The sequence below is a fragment of the Vanessa atalanta genome, chromosome 24 (assembly GCF_905147765.1).
Source record: "Vanessa atalanta chromosome 24, ilVanAtal1.2, whole genome shotgun sequence".
Taxonomy (NCBI): Eukaryota; Metazoa; Arthropoda; class Insecta; order Lepidoptera; family Nymphalidae; genus Vanessa; species Vanessa atalanta.
This window is the reverse complement of record NC_061894.1, coordinates 2,220,123-2,240,025: the sequence shown is the minus strand read 5'-3', so window position 1 is coordinate 2,240,025 and position 19,903 is coordinate 2,220,123. Positions and strand designations below refer to the sequence as shown.

General features: G+C 33.3%; 2 protein-coding genes across 10 annotated transcripts in view; one reads left to right on the top strand and one right to left on the bottom strand.

Annotated features, from left to right (window-relative positions):
- Nucleotides 1-16,981, top strand: part of LOC125073351 (dystonin) — a 168,658-nt gene extending 151,677 nt beyond the window's left edge. For 7 of the 9 annotated variants that reach the window (XM_047684148.1, XM_047684147.1, XM_047684151.1 and 4 more), the window contains 18 exons: nucleotides 46-173; nucleotides 272-348; nucleotides 928-999; nucleotides 1,546-1,578; nucleotides 2,784-2,858; nucleotides 3,701-3,872; nucleotides 4,190-4,307; nucleotides 4,636-4,745; nucleotides 4,992-5,114; nucleotides 5,320-5,437; nucleotides 11,733-11,944; nucleotides 12,282-12,439; nucleotides 12,529-12,635; nucleotides 12,706-12,868; nucleotides 13,058-13,126; nucleotides 13,666-14,019; nucleotides 15,156-15,239; nucleotides 15,394-16,981. In XM_047684148.1, coding sequence (XP_047540104.1) covers nucleotides 46-173; nucleotides 272-348; nucleotides 928-999; nucleotides 1,546-1,578; nucleotides 2,784-2,858; nucleotides 3,701-3,872; nucleotides 4,190-4,307; nucleotides 4,636-4,745; nucleotides 4,992-5,114; nucleotides 5,320-5,437; nucleotides 11,733-11,944; nucleotides 12,282-12,439; nucleotides 12,529-12,635; nucleotides 12,706-12,868; nucleotides 13,058-13,126; nucleotides 13,666-14,019; nucleotides 15,156-15,239; nucleotides 15,394-15,571 — 2,351 coding nt within the window. In that variant the 3' untranslated portion in view covers nucleotides 15,572-16,981. Of the gene's footprint in view, nucleotides 1-45; nucleotides 174-271; nucleotides 349-927; nucleotides 1,000-1,545; nucleotides 1,579-2,783; nucleotides 2,859-3,700; nucleotides 3,873-4,189; nucleotides 4,308-4,635; nucleotides 4,746-4,991; nucleotides 5,115-5,319; nucleotides 5,438-10,999; nucleotides 11,137-11,732; nucleotides 11,945-12,281; nucleotides 12,440-12,528; nucleotides 12,636-12,705; nucleotides 12,869-13,057; nucleotides 13,127-13,665; nucleotides 14,020-15,155; nucleotides 15,240-15,393 lie in introns of all 9 variants that reach the window. The other 2 variants (XM_047684150.1, XM_047684149.1) reach the window with 1 other exon arrangement.
- On the bottom strand, nucleotides 7,402-9,714 carry LOC125073352 (protein wntless). Its single transcript, XM_047684152.1, has one exon. It carries the CDS (start codon nucleotides 9,612-9,614, stop codon nucleotides 7,983-7,985), a length of 1,632 nt encoding a protein of 543 aa, XP_047540108.1. The 5' UTR covers nucleotides 9,615-9,714; the 3' UTR covers nucleotides 7,402-7,982.
- Nucleotides 16,982-19,903: the final 2,922 nt, after the last annotated feature.

Genomic DNA, 19,903 nt, shown 5'->3' with positions numbered 1-19,903 from the left:
TATTGTCATTGACTACTTATTTTGTAATGTTATCGTTAAATTTAGCTTTGGAAGCTGAACCTCTGCCCGAATCGATCGAATTGCTGGAAGGCCAGATTGAAGACCACAAGGACTTGATGGAACACACGCAGAAGCGCCAGAACGAAGTCGACAGAGTCTGCAAGGCTTACCAAGTAAGTTTTTTTTACATAACTCAAATAAAATAACTCTTAATGTTGTCAACAACTCTTTGTTACTCCAACTATGACAAAAATTTACTTTTTTTTAATAGGTCAAGAGTCAAAGTCAAGGTCGTGAATCAACACCGCGTAAAGTTTCAGCTAAAACAGCGATTAAAGGAACGCCCAGGTATGTAATAGCTGTGATTTTTTTGTTGAAACTCTTGCACTATGTGACAATAATATAAATATAGAAAATGTTGCATTAGAAAAAAGATTAATAAGGCGAAACGAAAACAAAAATAAAAATAAACCTTATTTAAGGAGTAGTACTCAGTAGTATATGGGTACTTTTTATTCACCAATGAAATTACTCATGTATTAATTAGTAAATTTTAGTGCGCTTATACTTAGCATAGTTGTTAAAATCGCGAAATTATTTTCAATAAATACCGTATATTGAGAACTTATCAAAACTATACATAAACTTATTTAAAGTACAGAGCAACAGTTGACAAATCTAGTCACACGGTGCAAGAGAGACAATCATTTTCTTAATTTCACTGTTTTGTTTTTCTTGTTAATAGCAATATTTTTTATTCTTATAATTTTTCCATCACATTTGTGTTTGTTATTCAAATATTGTGTTGTATTTAATTTTTATGCCACACCGCCATCAATCATCAAAAATCACGCTTTCTTATTTCGTTTTATTTCACCCGTCGCCGCCATCTTGTGACGTCATTGCATGATGTGAATGTTGCCACAGTCGCGGCTCGCAACACGACCTTCATAGAGAGAGATCAGTATCGCCAGATTATTATGGCAGTAGGCGTTACAGGTTTGTTTGGATATTTATTTTTTTATAATTTTCATCTAAACTTTTTCATTATAATTTTTTTCATATAATTTTTTTTGTGATCGTCTCATTATTTGTAACTTGAAAATGGATTGTTAATATTAAACATGGGATTATATTAATGTATAATTGTGGTGACTATGCCACTACACCATAAAAGGGTGAAGAATAATCATTATTAATGCTTTTACATATTAATACATATACATTACTACCATCAATAAGCTTTCCGTGTTAATCTATATATTTAAGTGCAGTACCAAGAGCGCGATGTATATTGTATTTTAATTAAAGATATCAAAAGTCAGTCAAATAAAATACAGATAGATAATTATATAAATTTCGAAAGTTAGTCGAGTCAGCCAAACAGTGTACACTATTGATCACCCTTTACTTACAAACTTCTAAGAATGCACTACTCTCACATCACTCTCTTTGTACGCAATAACAAAACAAGCTTCATCTCGCTCTAACATATGTAAATGTGGCTTTCTGTCTCGTCCTCTATGTCACGCTTGGCGACGGCAGGTCCAGGATACACAGTCGAAGTAGGCGAGGAAGGTTTGATGTGGTTTTTATTCTAGGATTGTCTATGGATTGATATTTTGTATAGAAAATATTTATTAAAAGCATTTTATAATTATTTGTAATTTTATATATATTTTTAAAAATATATATGAATCAGTTTTTATATATAAGTTATATAAAATATATTTATTTTCTATACATTATAGTTTGAGTGTATGTTTTATTAGCTTTTGGGTTTTAAATATTATGTAAACACTTAGTTAGTTCTGTAGAATTGTTTTTATTATTATAACTATGTTATTACGAGCATGCAACATTTTGCTTTAGTTATTATTTATAATAACACCTTAAAACTTTATTTTGATTGTTTTTTTTGTCAATATTTAAAAGTCGATGTTCTGGACCGTTTCATAATTCGCTTCCACTTAATGACGTCATTATACTTATTCCGTTCATTCTAAATATTAAACGAATTGATGACCATAATAGTCCTCGAGTTGACTTTTCATACTTTTCCCAAATCTTCAATACGAAATAATTGTTCATTTATTTTATTACTAATGTACAACATTATAACAATGTTGGCTTCTCGACTAACATCACACAACGCTGCTGTCTATTAACAACTTATTAAGGGTATGTATGTAATTAGTTGCACTAATATTTAGCCAATTATGTACTAAGACACGGTTCATGGTTAACCTGTAGCTGGAGAGACGGTGGTAAGAATCTTCCCGAATCTTCTAGAACTTTCCAATGTAATATCCTTTTACTGTACCCTTTGAATCATACTTTAAATCAAAACGTTATTATTATTAAATAAACTTGAATCACTCACAGTTTTATATCGAAGACATTTACGACGAAAACAGTATAACCTGGATTTGTTGTTGATTTAATTGTCAAGTATATAAGTACGATTAAATTGAGCTATACGTTTCCAATATGTCGCCATATTTTTAATATTAGTAGTCCTAGTTACTCCTTTTTTTTTCTTTGCTATTTCTATAATTAAAACAAACATCTCCTCATCCAGTTCCTTTTAATCAATTTTCCTACCCTCATTTTAATTCTTCTTTCTCTTTTCTCCAACTATCTAACACCATCCTTAGTACAAAAGTACCGCTGTCACTAATACCTACGTGATTACTAACTTCAAGCGCACCAGTAACTAACAACAAGCAAGGTATGGGTACTTTAATGTTAATAGCGTGTGCTCATTTAAATGTGTGCTTTAGTCGCCTGAGTCCCGGACGTGACTCCCCTGACCGCAACCTGCCGCATTACGGACCGAGGTTCCCGCCTAAAGGAAGGTAAGGCTAAATATTCATCAACAGGTCATTGCAAAACTTCTGCCACATTTACGCGACAGAAATCGAATGTCTTATCGCAGCATATACTTTCTTATCTCGTGTCAAATCAATCAAGTATCAAATCGAAAGCATTTTTTTTTCAAATAACTTTTTCATCTGACAATATTGTTTTCTTGCGAATACGAAAACCCCGATAGAGGTCAATATTTTTAAATTTTTCGTTAAATTGATTTGAATCTACAATTATTTTATTAAATTTAAGTAGTTTTATTTATTAGATTAAGTTATTTATATTTAATAGTTTATCTATACACTGTGTATGTATTCTCGTCGAAGGTTTGTTAAAGATTTGTTTAGAAGTTTTTTTATAACCTGTCTGTAATACGCATTGTGTAAGTAATCATATTACATTTTAAATGAAACACAATCATTCTTTCAAAAAGTAATATTACATAACCAGTTATTTCAACACTATTGTGTTAAAACTGTTACAGTTTGCTTATGTGTTTTATATTTTTAATGTTTGTTGCTATAAACACAGTGTATATATTGCTAGTAACTTTTGTTTGAAATCAGCATGAGTTGTTTACGCTTGAAAATAACAGTAAAAGTACCTTGATTTATTTTTATTTGTTGCAACATTATATTGATACCATATAAAATAATGTTTCATACTGTTTCTAAATTGTAATTAATCAATATTTCTTATACTTTTTTATCTTCTAATTAAAGGATTTTTTTTTTTAATATATCATTCAAATAAATCTTATCAGAAAATATACCTCGAAAACGGTTATGTAAGTTCGAGGCAGCAATATTAAAACTAGCATTATATCAAATAGCAAAGGCGCAGAACCGGAGTTCAGGTCTCCTCGTGTGAAACAACTCTGGGACAAATGGCGCACTGTGTGGCTTCTCGCGTGGGAGAGACAGAGAAGACTGCACGAGCGTCTCGCTCATTTGCGCGAACTTCAGCGCGTATCCAACTTCAGCTGGGACGATTGGAGAAAGAGGGTACGATTTTGCCAAACATTCTACAACTTTTCTAATTAGAATTTATTTTGAAATTGATTGTGAGAATTATTGTTTTTACACAAAAATTCAAACAATTGTTGATTAAATAATCATATTTTTAATGCATTTCCTCTATTATACCCACTGATATATTATTGCTAATAAGTAGGGTAGGTGACATAATTACTTGTAAAAACTAAGTAAGTCTCGTAGATCATCTGATTAATTTAATTAGTATGAAAACAATATATCAAACGGGTGTTACTTCAATAATATTATTTTCAACTACCTATCTGATAATAACGTTTGTCTCACAGTTCCTGAAGTTCATGAATCACAAGAAGTCCCGTCTCACGGATCTCTTCCGCAAGATGGACAAGGACAACAACGGCTTTATTCAGCGAAACGAATTCATCGACGGAATCATCAACACCAGTGAGTAATTTGTTTGTGTAGTATTTGTTACGATAAATCAAGTCTGCGTCTACATGTTGGGGTTTGAAGTCGTTGATCGACGAGCCATCGAAACTTAAATGAACTGACACTGAATAGGCATTACGAGGTATCGGTTAAGTGCTTTGGGCTCACACTGACAGTCTTCATTTGTCATCAGAACACTACTCGAACAGATTTGCAATAGTCCCTAACAAAAGTATATAAATCGATGTATTTATAATTTTCTTTTACATAAAAAATTACATATAGTAATATAGTAGGTTTTTGTTTTATATGGCAGATGTTTTTAACATAATATTCGTTACAGAATTCGATACATCTCGCCTCGAAATGGGTGCTGTAGCCGACCTGTTTGACAGAAATGGCAGCGGCCTCATCGACTGGGAGGAATTCATCGCCGCTCTCAGACCTGACTGGGTATGTGTACATAGAATTGAACTTTATATATATAGATATATATATATGCTATAAACATTGCCACTAATATTTTGGACAGAACATTCAAACGATTCTTATATTGGCATAAATATGGAAAAGTTATCTATTGACGGATTGGCTTAAATTACATCGTTGAAAATGGGTAGGTTACTACCCTACACCTACTGTGTGAATGACTTTTAGTTAAAATTCTTTTGCGATATTTAAAAAATGTTCGCTTTACAGGTTGAAAGACGCGGTCCACCCACCGACGCAGATAAGATCCACGATGAAGTGAAACGGCTCGTGATGCTGTGTACGTGCAGACAGAAATTCAGGGTATTCCAAGTCGGAGAGGGCAAATACAGGGTGAGTTCATATTCGTTATATTTATTCTTATTTATGGTCCGGTTGATTCAGTGTATCCAGAAATTATTCAAATTTTATACTTTAATGCAAAATAAGTTAATATAATCACGACACAATTTATTATATTGTTATATTTAATATTAATTTTATTTTACGGCTTAAAATTAAATTGAATATATTTTTAACCTAATTTCTTTTCCATCAGTTCGGCGACTCCCAGAAACTCCGCCTGGTGCGCATCCTACGTTCTACCGTGATGGTGCGCGTGGGAGGTGGTTGGGTCGCGCTCGACGAGTTCCTCGTCAAGAACGATCCTTGCCGAGGTAGGTGCTCAACTGCACTAACACACACAGACATATACAAATACACAGACATGCATTGTCACACAAATACGCATCTTCATACATTAAAATCAACGTTTACGCCACACATAGGTACAGTTACATAGAAACTAACATAGAAATAATCGATAATGTTACTATTTATATATTATGTATATACTTACATACATAATTATTTTCCGTCACCAACATTGAAAAAAAATGACATCCACCTCATTATACTTGAACTGGCTTTTGGAACAAGACCAGTGTTATGTTATCTGTACCCCACAACTGCCAAATGTAGTGTCACGGGTGTTCAGGCTTCATACACATATTAAGGCTTCTCATTGCAACATGTGTTATATTATATAAAGACACTCCATCACTGTGCACTATATGTTGGAAAACTATTAAACACAACAATAGAAAGTGCGAAATCGGCATACTTTTTAAACGCCTACCCAAAAGTTACCCATTTGTAGTGTACTCGATGATTTTAAGAACCCCAGGAATGTCATATTTGAACATGATTTAAGCAATAAAACGACATTACCAATTGCTGACATATTTCTAGGGTCTATAATAAAAAATATAATATCATTGTAACGATCTTAAAAAATGATTTTTAAATTAATATACTAGCCATTTTATATTCCAATCCTGCACCAATTTTGTCATTTAACTGAACCATTATAAACAATTAGGAAATCTGAATATTAATGGTATCTAATTTCTAGGTCTAGTTTATTCTAAATAAATTTTTGAAGTTGCATTTTTGACATATTTTGAAAAAATCTAAAAAATGTGATAACTCAAAAATGGTTCACTTTTGAATCATGCATATGGGGGTTAAAATTATCGCAAATAATTACCTCTATCACGTCCTAACGGGAATACGTCGAATTACCAATAACCCTGTATAAAAACATTTATGTAGTAAGTTTACTAAGCGTGTTCATAGCAGTGAGTACTAAAATAATGAATGAAAATAAAGGCATTATTTATACGACTCAATAAGGGAGAGTTGTGTAGGCGTTTAAACATTTCCATATCCTTGAAACGTATATATTCTTTCCGATTCCGTAACACACTTTCGACTTCTACACAAAAAAATCATTTACCTAGAATACACTTTAAAATTATCCTTAAAACTATAATCTTGGTAGGAAACTCAATTTGAACATTCAGGGCAACATTGAACAGTTTTATTTATATTACAGTATTTAATTTTTTATTATAATCTTATTAATTTAATATTATAATCGTAAAATATTTTTTTCAATTTTACCCTGAATTTCGAAATTATCGAACTAAGTTAAATAGAAAAGTGCAGGATCTTTAAAATAATCACATCTATATATTTTCAAATATAACTTTACTTGCCTGCTCTTTTCGAAAATATATACATTAAACATCATTCTTATACTTGATTTCAATATCTTGGTTCGTTCTTAAGTTCCTTAATAAGTATTCAATTATTTTTTTAAATTTAAATAACTTAAAAGTATTGAATGATGTTTTATAGAATAAGATTGACAATGATAAAGCCAATCAACACAATTTTAAAACACATTATATTTAATTATCTGTGTAATTGTGTCCAAAGACATTGGCTCTATTATTTTAATTCTTGTTTATTTCGTGTTAACACGAAATATTTGACTGACTTTTCTTATTGCAAATGATTTGCAATTCTGAAAGTCAATCTAAAAATAATGTTATTTAATATTTTTATATACTCTACATGTTATTTAATTCAAAGTGTCAAACGTTACGGTAATTTTTATGTGTTAACCCCATAACATGGGAATATTTTAGCGTCCAATAACAGGTGTTGACGGGCCCCAAGTATTTAAATATTGTGTGTGTTATTATAAAAAATAGTGTGAAATAACAAAATAACCGATAATTTAATCATATTTTTTTATTAGCATACAAACTAATCGAATTACAAATACTAAAGTTAGTTAAACAGTTAAAGTAATGCTGGCAACATAGTAAAAAGTTTAAAACTACCAATATAAAAATAAATTAAAAAGTTATCAAAAACGCTTATCACAGAGAAAATTAAGTAGTTTAAAATGGCAAGATCCAAATACGACATCAATTTGGAAGCACTTTAAGTTATAAAAAAATACATTCAAGGTCGAAAACCGCCGTCTCGCCCAACTAAGGAATTTTATGACTCAAATATTTACCTGAGTTCACATCTTTAAAGCTTACAATGACTCATTTTCATACAACAGTGTAATATTATAACATACAACTACAATAAACGGCAATTTTGAATACAAATTACAATAATATTAATTCTAAGACTAAGACATATTTGTTTGAGGTAAAACTAAGTTAGACTACAAGCATTAGAAAAGGCCTTCCTAAAGAGTATGTCCGATGACTAATATTTGAGTACAAACATATTATTAATACTGTTTAAACTTAAACTAAAAAGAGGCTCAGTTACAAGATTTCAATGTTTTAAAATTACATTTCTACTTAAAAATAAAGTATTTAAAGTTATGAGATTTCTCAATTATATGATTTTTTAATCAATCGTGGTCTTTCTAATAAATGAAGTCAATGAAGAAATCTCGCTCCTCTCATTCGGCAAACCTCTAAATTCAATTTCCTCGCTCAAGTTTTGTGTATCAGAAGTGTTATCATTAACTGGCCAGCGTTTGTGACTTGGTGCATACAACACAAGCAATGAGAATATGTAAATATTCCACATCCCATATACACCAGTAAAGAATGCTGAAGTGTATTCAAGTTCAATATTTTCATCCCATTTCCATTGGCCTTCAGCCACTTGTCCCAAAATGAAACCAATTACGGTAAGAGCAGCACATATCAAAGTCGCTAACATCAAAAATTTGAAACGGTATATAATTCCTTCATAATGCAAACGACGTACAGAACACATTGTAGGAAGAGACTGCCTTTTTTGGGATATATTTATAAACACCTGCCATACCAAGTAACACAAAAACAAGAAATACACTCCAGTCGAGATTCCAGCAAGTATGATGAATGTTAAAGCTAAATTAGTACCCAAGTCAGTAACCCAGATGGAATAGAATGGGTTTCGCAATTGGACACCTCTCTCGCACATGTCAAATATAAAAAGTGAGATGCAACCCATTGCTACCGCACTCAAATGTCTCCAATACTGCTTTAAAGAACTTTGCGCTGATGCATCTTGGATTAACATATGCTCTCCAGCAAATATAAGCCAAAATGAGAACAATGTAGCATAAAAAACCCCTTGTCTTATATCCCCTAATAATAACATGAAGGGTAAATCAAATTGGAGTGTAAGATACTCAAAAGGTGCATTCAGAAAACATAAAGCTATACCCAAAGTGAGAAGCATCTTTTCTAAGAGTACAGGTTTCCGCTCTAACATGTGTATTCTTCGCCAGAACCAAACCAATATACCAATTATACAAGGAAAAAATACAGTTTTTAGAGACAGCCACACCTTAGTAAAGCCTCCATTTTGATTTATAACAGTCACCCACATGTCTTGTATGTGACCAATATGTGCGTTCATGTCGGGAGTGTCGATCGGCAATCGAATGTTTAGCAAATAGTAATCGTGATACAAAGAACCGAGCTCAAACAACGGTATATGAGAGCAATTATATAAGTAATCTTCAGTTTTTATGTCGATGTCGCAGTCTAATACTCTTTTTTCGACCGATTGAGTGTATAATTTCCAGTCGTAATCAGGATCTTCTTTATTTCTGTACGCCAATCGCGCGTCTATTGTTATTGTGCTGCGTGGTTTGACTTCCATTTGTGAATGGTATCCGATGTCGATTTGTAACACACCGATTAAATTCTGCTGCCATCTCGAATAGTCGTAGGTTTCGCCCTCACGGGGAATCGGCATTTGAAATGCAAATACGATGTCTCTCTCGGAAACATCGTGTCGAGTCTCTCCAAGGTCAACAGACTTGCATTTACCTTTACCGCGATTGTAGAACCATTTTGTAGTATCATTTTTCATTATTGATGTATCTTTACACACGGTGCCGAGAATATTTTGTACGTTTGCGGGCATGGGTGCGACCAGCCCACCGATCAAAAAACATGTTATTTGACACAATAAAAGAAACGTCACTAACACTGCTAGCTTTCTGCCGCTTAAATTTTCAATAATTGTTCCAGTCATTTTCGTTAAAACACTCGAACTAAAATAATTTCAAAACAAAAACTCGCTTACAATAATCGACCGCATTCCATTGTTGTCTAGCTTCGAGTCGGACGCTAATTGACGCGATATGTTTGACATGCGCAGTAGTGATGTTGCCAGCAGACGTTATTTCGTTTAGAAACACGTAACGTTTTAAATAAACATTTCATAAATAACGCTACAAATTTAAAAATATTTTTTATTTAAATACTTTAAAAACTATTTACTTAACAAAAATATTTATAAAAATTATTAAAATAATGAAATAGAAAAAAAAACCGTGCTACAAATTCTTTAATCAAAATCGTAAAATAAGATATTTTCTCCTCATAAATTTAGCTAGTATCAGCAATCCTAAGGCTAAAGTAAGAGTCATTTAGGTCCACAATAATCGATGTTGCTACTAATTTACTAATTCGTATTCGCTTTACCCAATCCGGTCCCCTATTCCTCGATTTTTTTTTATATTATTTTATTGCGTTTCGTCCTTATCCTTTATATGAGTAGTATCATTAGTGCTACCGCTGCCTGACCCGAGCAAACCGGAACAGCATGAAGCTTGTTGCCCGCTCGGTAAGAAAATGTCATCTGCAATGGAAGCTATCTTTACTATTCACTAGACGAATACTCTTGAATTATTTTAAAAAAGATTGCTCCATTTCTGATTGATATTATTTGGTGTGGCTTAGCTATTTTTTTAGGAAAATAGTATATTTTGCTATAATTTACTAAGGGTTTAAAATGGATGCTTTCATAGTAGTTACTTGATTTATCATAAAAAAAATATATACGTTATATGTATTATTTATAGCTGTAAATACAGATGCCATAGTATATTTTAGTGGAGACATAACAGAGGTAAAAATTATTTTGCTTTTCAATTTTGCCATGAACTATTGCATGTTTTAAAATTTATTTGCATATGGTATTTTTAATCACTTTCTAGTAGACGTTTTTGTAAGTCAAGTGCAAGATCATACTATAGTAACTTTTGCAAATAATTTTAATGACAAACAATTAAATATTTGAATTTCAAACATATCTTGTCCTTGATTTATAATGATTGCATATAATTTGGTGAAAGAATAATCTAATTGTATTTTACAATCCTATCCTAACTGCACACTTACATTTTACATTTTTATTTTAATTTATTATGCGTTATGTTCGTTTGTTTTTTTGTTTGACATGATCTGATTTTCTTTGTTGTTTTTTTTTCTTTTCCTCACTACCAATGCACGCTCCCCGTTTTTTTAACACTTATGGTGTTTTTTTTTTCACCTGTCCTGTTACCGAACGGTTTTTTTACCCTTTCCAATCCCTTCCTTTTAAAATCCTGCACACCGGACGCCGCCCGCATGCAGCCAAGGGTCGCACCAACATCGAACTGCGAGAGCAATTCATTCTGGCCGATGGAGTGTCGCAGAGCATGGCTGCATTCAGACCACGTACGCCTCGCTCTAATACCAATACGCCTCCATCTACCGGACCCATCACAAAGGTAAGTAGCTAATAATGCTACTTTTTTATTTAATGAAATCAATTCTACAGGTTCAATTTTTAAATAGTTTTAATTTCGCACATTTATCACATTATGCGCACAGTAGTTGATAGAGGGAGCAATTCGGTTTGGGATTTACCTTTTTTTTCGCTTTTTTTCTGTTGCACTTTGTACATGGATTGATTGATCCATTTGCAAAAGGCATTCTCGTGACTGCAGCATGTAATGAGCCCGTAGCGTTATCGTATTGTATTAGTGTGCTCAAAGCTACGCATTGAGACACCTGCTCGTGTAGTTTTCGGTGTTGTTTGCTAGTTGTACTTTTCATTGGATCCACTGCATTGGAGGGGTGGCACGTCAGCGCATTTGGATCTTATGGTAATGTATTTTGTTCATCCCTCCTGCTACATCCCTTCATACCTGTAATATAAAAAAACCGCGTGTCCGTCGGCAAATCGTGTGGACTTATCGTAACATCGTCTCCTAAAATCGCGTTTCGGCAAAACGATTGGCACTCTGAAAGAGTTTTGTTGTTTGTAATGGATTTTCGTTCCATCCTTAATGAAAGGCTTCCGGTTTTGTATTGATGCGTTTAGCGGAGGAGTTTATGGAGCAGCTGAAACCAATATTTGAGGCTCTCCGGCAACGAGAAGAGCTTCCATGTTCGTATCCACTACACGTGGGTTCGACACATGGCACTAAGCAAGCTTTTATATACGGCCACTCAAGATCTCAAGGTTCAACAACGCCTGGCGCCCACCACTATACGCACCATCATGGATATCAGCCTTCTCCTGGATATCACTGGGTAATTTATAGGCTATGTGAGAGTTTCGCGGTTGATTGCACTTTTTTATGAGTTGATTGCAGCCATTATTTTTTATTTGTTTTTATCAGTGTTTTAGATATGTGTACGTTAAAGTAATAGTTTCAATCGTCAAGTCCATTTTAGATAGCATGCACATAACACGTATTTGCTAAGAAGACATTATGGTACGTTACTTGTGAACTCGTCCGTTACTCCATACAATCATTTTTCTTCAACTTATTCTAATACCATTTTCTGTTTGTTTTCTTGCTAACTTAAAATATATCTTATCATAATATAATGTAGACAAATTTTAATTTATATTTTTAAAATGTAGGTAAGAGAGCGAACAGCTCGCTCAGTGCCAATGTCCGCTGGTGGAGCTGCAGGTCGAGCCTCGAGGTCTTCTCTAAGCGCTGGAACGCCTGATTCGCTTAGTGATAATGAAGCTGCCAGTGGTCTTGGCCAGAGATATAGGAAACCTAGTGTACCAAGGTAAAAGCACTTTTAAAAACATATTTTAATAGACATAATGGTTTTTGTTATATCGATTGCATAATAAAATATCTATTTTATCTCTGTAGGTCGACGCTTACTCCCGGAGGCTCAAGACCAGGTTCCAGACCAGGATCTAGGGCAGGATCAAAACCACCATCAAGACATGGATCTAATTTGTCTCTAGATAGTACAGGTTAGTAATTTTACACGTGTTCATTTCGCGCGCTATTGGATTTATATTAATGTAGTTATGAATGTTTCAGATGAAGTCCTTACACCGTCACGTATACCAATGCGCAAGGTTACAAACACCCGCACTTCTACAGCACGCGCTGCGGCCAATGCCGCTAAATTAGGAGTCAGTACTCCCAACGGTGGATCTCGACCGAGAACTCCTACTGGTCTATTAACGCCAGCCAGTGGAAGGTATGTTTAACTTCAAACTTATTTACTAAAATATCATATTAGAATATTATTGATTTATTGTTATTTGAATAAAATTAAATAAACTCAGTTAATTTATATGTAAAATATGACTAGTACAATATGTGTTGAATAAAAACACAAAATGATAGTTTATGAGGTATTACAATTGGTTTACACGGGTATGGGCAGGTATCCTAGTGGAGGGATTTACCGCACATCCAGTATACCGACACTGTCACCGGTGCCGGCGTTAGTAAGGTACCGAAAAGTGAATGTGGATTTGCTCGTGTTTTGTTTGCAACGAGGTTGGGTTACGATCACAATTTGTTATATTTATGATATATTATATGTTTTTAATAATAAGTCACGTTTTGTATTACTTTTGAATGCTATTGAAAGTATAATGACAAAATGCGATCGTAGAAATAGGGACAAATGCGTTTATTTTGTAAGCACGTCACTTTGCTTTTAGGGGTGAATTTGTAAGTTGTTATAGTGACGTCTAAGCGTATTGTGCACCTGTTCTGGAATTTCCATACTTTGTACTGTTCGAGCTGGTATTTCATTATATATACTGTTTCTAAAGGTGGTGGTATTGTTAAAAGTAACAAATAATAAATATTGGTTAATTCAACAACAGAGCATGTTATCTTAGTCTAACCAGAGCTCGGCTAAGTTTTATTGAGTGATATTCTAACAAGTATGGTGATAAATATATTATGTAATTATGAATTATTATTAAATTATATTTTTCCTTTCCACATGCATCAATTACGAAAATGGATACGAACGAACAGTTCGACACATTCCCAGCCATCCTCAATGGCTTCTGAGCATCCTAAATCTTTATCCCATACTCATCCTGCATTCCAAACTCAGGGTTCAACGAAAATACCCGTGTATGTCGGAAACCGGTCGCAACGAACGCCATCTGTTGAACGACGGTCCAAAATGTCCCGAAAATCCCACTCACGAGAAACTTCACAAGATCCTAGTCCTATTTCCAATGATCCTAAATCTGACCAAAGGAGTCCCGAAGATGATTCCTCACTATTCAGCATATCGGGAATGACAAGTGACAATGAATATGAGAGTAATATAAGCGAGTCGAGCGGCGACGCTTCGAAACCAACCCAACGAGACATCAAAGGGTACAGCTTGTTGATCGTAGCTATGTTTTTCGCCCGATTATTTTGACTGATGCTCGTTGATTTTAATTTATAGTCATCACGTCGTATATACTCACGTCATTCATCTGCTATTCGACTCGTTTTCACGAATCTCTCATCTTCGATCTTTTGCAATTTTTATGTATTATAAATATATATGGATACGTATGGTGTATTTCAATGGTAGGACGAGTAAAGATAAACAAATCTTAGATTTACACATTCCATAAGATTTGCTAATAGCTCTTATATTATAAACATTTCTTGATAAAAATAGTCCTATCTAAAATACAACACTATTCCAATTTAATTGTACATCCAAAGTTCGTATAACAACTTTGCCGACATTAAAATCCTAATTAAATACAAATCCACAGTGAATATTACAGATTATTAAGAACTCTAAGAATTATTAAGAATTTTATCATGTTAATTCGAGGTTAAAGGTTATTTTTTTATCGTACTTCCATTGAAATAGACAATACATACTACTAATATTGTTTGATTTCAAGGGGCTTTATCATTTATGAGCTTTTCATTCATATCATTATACCAAAAGTTATTAATTCTTAGTATGTCATGTGAATTAGTACAACTAAGGTACTAGTCTCGTCAGTATTATTTAACTAACCAGTGGTCACAAATAAATATTTATGTTCACGGGGTATCAAAAGTGGGTGACATACTTTAGATTAAACTTTTAAATATATATTAATTGCTTAAATATTATAATGTATTTTTGTATTTATATTTTGTTATTGCACATGCACTGTTTATAGTTTTTAATAAGGCACTTTTGTGCGCACTACGTTATTTTATCATTCTTCTGAATGTAAAACATATCTAATTAAAATAGAAAACTTCTTAGCGTTAATTATTACTATTTGCTTCTATATGTTGACTAATTCTTAAAATATGTACATGCAATTCTAAATTGGAACTAAAGCTTAACGTTAATTGTTGTCGATTTTTTGGTTTTTGTCTGAGAGGTTTTCTTTCTTGTTTAAAACTTAATAATAAATAAAAGCACAGTCGCATGTGCACTAACAATACTAAATCTTTCTATCTTCATCTGTGTCTAATCTGTCCGTCTTTGTGCTTCGCTAACATCGTCGTAGGAGTGGGTCGTTTGCCTCTACGGATGGACAAACGCCCAGCAGAAGTCGCATACCGGTGCCTAAGGAGACTAACCATAATTCTAGGTAATGCTGAACTTTGTAGTTTGTGTTCGGTTTAAGCGTTTCCTTTTTATTTCTTCCGTATACCGTCAGTTTAGGTGTCTGGATTTTTGTTTGCGTAGCTTAATGCATGATTGCGATGGTGTAAAATACGCGCTAATTGGTAAAATGATGATAGGCAAAGAACGCCATCGGGAAGCACAACGCCCGTGAGGCCCGGCCAACAGACTGCGGCGTCGCGGCTCGTGCGGCGCCCCTCGGACGCGACCGACGGCGCGCCCGCTACGCCTCTCTCTCGACGGGCGACGCCAGCGTCCTCGAGGACCACGGATAAACGCGAACCTTTCCGACTATAGACGAACAAAATATTATATCGATATCATTCCCGCCAAAATACCGCCATATTGAACATTATCCAGTTTAACGTGGCGGTCTTTTGTCAAGTGTTATTTATGCGTAAAGTTGCAAGCCGCTTTGACTTATCGTCGATGTAATCTAATGCCGTTTTGCAAAATTGTATTTTTTTTATTTTTAAGCTAGTGTTAAAATGTAACATGCGCAAAGATCTGACAAAGCGCCTTGTACCATTACGGTTTCGAACGCCGATGAAACAATTATATAACTAACAATAAATTAACCTATTCGCAAACTGGGCCAAGCTTGTTAAAAAAAAATGCGAATTTGGCTTTTAATTAGTAACAACTATAGCGTAGTAAAACATAAAGTCTGCACTCGTTGCCTTGTATACTTATTTTCTATGATCCCTGCCACTTTATAAATTGAATTTTTTGTGCTATCAGTATTTTTAAAATTTCGATAATTTCCTTTTTTTTTCCATGTGAATATTTCTTTCTTATTTATTGTCAAAGTTGCCATAATTGTTAGTGTTATATACGTATTAGTCTCTATTGGAGACGGGAAAGTGTGATTTTGTATTTTTTCCTTTAGGGACCATTTTGTTTACGGAATACCGATTCGTAGGCAATCACCGGTAACGGCTTTCGCTAAGTTACTTGGGCTTATAGTAACGCCAAACTATTCGTCTCAACAGAACCAGTGTAAAGTTGTTTCCGTTGATTATTTAAGGTGATAATAGATTTACGTGGTTCATTTGTAATGCACAATCATTTATCTTATTTCGTTCGGTATTTATTCGAATTTCATATAGGAATATATACTAAATAATTATTAGAAATCGTCATGATTTACATTATGTATATGGTTATTTATACACTGTTATTGCACAATACATTTATTGTGATTGTAAAGAGAAGTTCGCACTGGACTGGTAAACATATGTCATTCCCTTCCGACTTACGCCAGAGTCGTTTGGTAATAGAAACGTATTTTTACCAGACATTGTTCACGATAAGAAATTCCATAGCTGACTTTTTATTTTAGTAAATAATTAAAGTACACTTTGTCCACACAAAAGACATTTACTTAATGAAGCTATATTAAGAATACTTTTTATATATGAAAAAAAAAAACGCTTTAAAATGTAACCTTCTCTAAAAATGTTAACCAACACTCACATTAACTTGTTAATTTTATTATAAATCTGACTCTAAGAATAAGCCTTATTATTAGAAATATTGTAAAACTATTAATCTGGTCATTTTTATTTAAATCATTGTTGTATTTGTTAAATATAAATCAAAGCAAATCTACTAAAAGCTTGCAATATTTTTTTGTATAAAGTATTGATTCTGAAGAGCTACAGTTTTTAAAATCTCAATTGATTTCAAAATAAAAAGTAACAAATATTCTTTTGTTTTATTATACTACCCACTACAGAAACCCGCTTCGAAGGATGTTATAGCCTAGTGATGACCTCATTATAATGGTAAACGTGAAAAATTAAACACACACAATAATAATCCGAGATGGCCGAGTGGTTAGAACGCGTGCATCTTAACCGATGATTTCGGGTTCAAACCCAGGCAGGTACCACTGAAATTTCATGTGCTTAATTTGTGTTTATAATTCATCTCGTGCTCGGCGGTGAAGGAAAACATCGTGAGGAAACCTGCATGTGTCTAATTTTAACGAAATTCTGCCACATGTGTATTCCGCCAACCCGCATTGGAGCAGCGTGGTGGAATATGCTCCAAACCTTCTCCTCAAAGGGAGAGGAGGTCTTTATCCCAGCAGTGGGACATTTACGGGCTGCTACTGTACTGTACAATAATAATGCACTTATATAAATCAAAAAACATGCTGACAAATCATCATACTACTAGAGTTCATTATAATAGTTTAAATATAGACCAAAGGCAAGAACAACATCGTTTCAGGGTATTGAATCTTGAAAAAAAAAATTAACTTTAAAAACGACTTACGGACTTTTTGTAAGATAAGTCTGCTCCCATTTTTTCAGCTTTCTTAAGGTGACGAGTTTTTAGGAGTGGTTAGTAAATATGGTCCTTCTAAAATACCCAATAACATAGTTGGGTGATCCATTCATTTTTATTTTTTAGCCCGGCAAATAAAACTTAATTTAAATCCATTTTAATCAGCACGTAAATAGAAATGTATCGTTGATTTAAATAATTAAGAAAATATTTGTGGAGTAGTGTAAATGCTGTTAAATACATATAAAGTCGTATGGATCAGTGCTAAAAATGGGAGTTCCACAAGAACCAATTTTATGTCCTTTTCTATTTCTAGTATATATAAATAATCTTCCTTTCTATGTTAAAGATATTTGTGGTATTGTGATTTTTACTGAAGATACTTCACTGTTTTATTAAGGTCGACAGGAAAAAAACTAACTATGAAGAGGTAAATAGTGCATTATCACAGATATGTCTCACAACAAATACTTTAGTATTGAACGCTAAAAATAACAAATGTGTAATTTTTACCCCATTAAAAAGGTTAGGAAGCAAAATTATAACAAATCGTATAACAATAACTATCTTGTAACCGATACGTTGTTTTTAAGAAAAATATTAGATTCTTACCTTCAGTGGAATCCTCATTAATCAGAAAGCGTCCCATAGCTCCGCAGTATACGCGATTGTCTAGTATATTTTGGATATTTTTATAGTAATACGTCATATGGCATATTACTTTGGGGTAACACTGTAGATATTGAAGCTATTTTTATTTAACAAAAGAAAGCTGTCCGGACTATTTTTAATCTTGGAGCTAGAGACACCCTCTGGGATTTTTAAACAAAGTAGGAATACTCACAGTTGTGTCACAATATATTTACAACAACGTATGTATATTCGCAGTAATAGTATACATATGTATATATATCACTTTGATAGAATCAGTAATAATCATTAAATATACACGAGGCGTAAGGATAAGCTTACAATGCCAAGTTTCCGACTCCGTAAAGTCAACAAATCCTTCTTGGGGCAAGGTATTCGTTTCCATAATAAAATACCGCCGATATTTAATCTTTGCTGATTCTTAAAATTAAATTATTTTTAATATAAAATATTAATAAATAAAGCATATTTGATATTATTCAATACAATGTTATATAGATAATAAAAACCTAATATTGGCTTTCAGGTAAGATGTGATGTAATAGATATAATCGTATTTAGCTAACATATACTGTATTTAAAATGAAAAAGAGCATCTAAAAGTAATATTATAATAAATAGTACGTTATATTTTGATTTGATTTGACTTTATGTTGGCAATAAATTAGTATCAAAGACTATACAATCACTTACTATAACAGTAAGTACACTGGCTCCAATTTATAAAGACTACGGACTGGACTACGCGGACTCCTGTTATCCTGATTTAACGGAGGACCTGATTTATAAGCTGGAACGAATACAGAACCTATGCATCCGTTTTATTTTTGGACTCAAAAAATACGATCACGTATCCCAGTATCGATCTGAACTCGGATGGCTCCGAGTAAAGCATCGCCGCAACTTACACGTCCTTTCGCTCCTTTATTCCACACTATTTCATCCTTGCTCCCCGTCCTATTTGAAAGAACGTTTTTCCTTCCTTGGTAACCCTACTCTTCACCTTAATCTTCGCTCTCAGAGTGATAATAAATTAAGCGTACCTTCTTGTAACTCCCATTCCTACATGAATTCGTTCACGGCAAAGGCGGTTAGATTGTGGAATGCACTACCAACTCAAGTCAGTCTCCAACACTTAAGTTATTCAAAACCCGTGTTGAATTGCATTACCTGTCAATAAATTAAACCTCCTCTAACCCTTTCACTACTAGCAGCTAAGTATGCTCGCACCTATCTGTTGTATTGCGTATTGTTGTATTCTATTTTGTGTGTATGTATATTTACTTTTAATTTGTTAATGCACTAGCCCACTATGTTTTCTCTTGTAAGTCTCTTTCAGTAGGGTTGCCTGGAAGAGATCACTACTTAGTGATACTTTGCATACTTTTGTAGTGATTTTGATTTTAATTTTTTTCTTGTATTTTGTTTATTTTCTGTGTGCAATAAAGCTGTTTATTATTATTATTATTAAAGACCCCATACATCTTCAGTCTATTTTTTCCTGTTCACCCAACACGATAAATTAATATAAAATATTATAATAAATGTATATTAAATAATATAATAAATTTATATTTTCATTTATACTGCGTATCTTAGGAGCTAAAATGCTCTAATGAAAACAAAAGTATTCTAATGGCTCTCACTTAAACTAAAAACAACGATGAAAGAATTTAATTTAAG

Excerpts from the sequence above, each read along its gene's own strand:
- LOC125073352 (XM_047684152.1), bottom strand. The coding sequence starts at position 9,614 with ATGACTGGAACAATTATTGAAAATTTAAGCGGCAGAAAGCTAGCAGTG.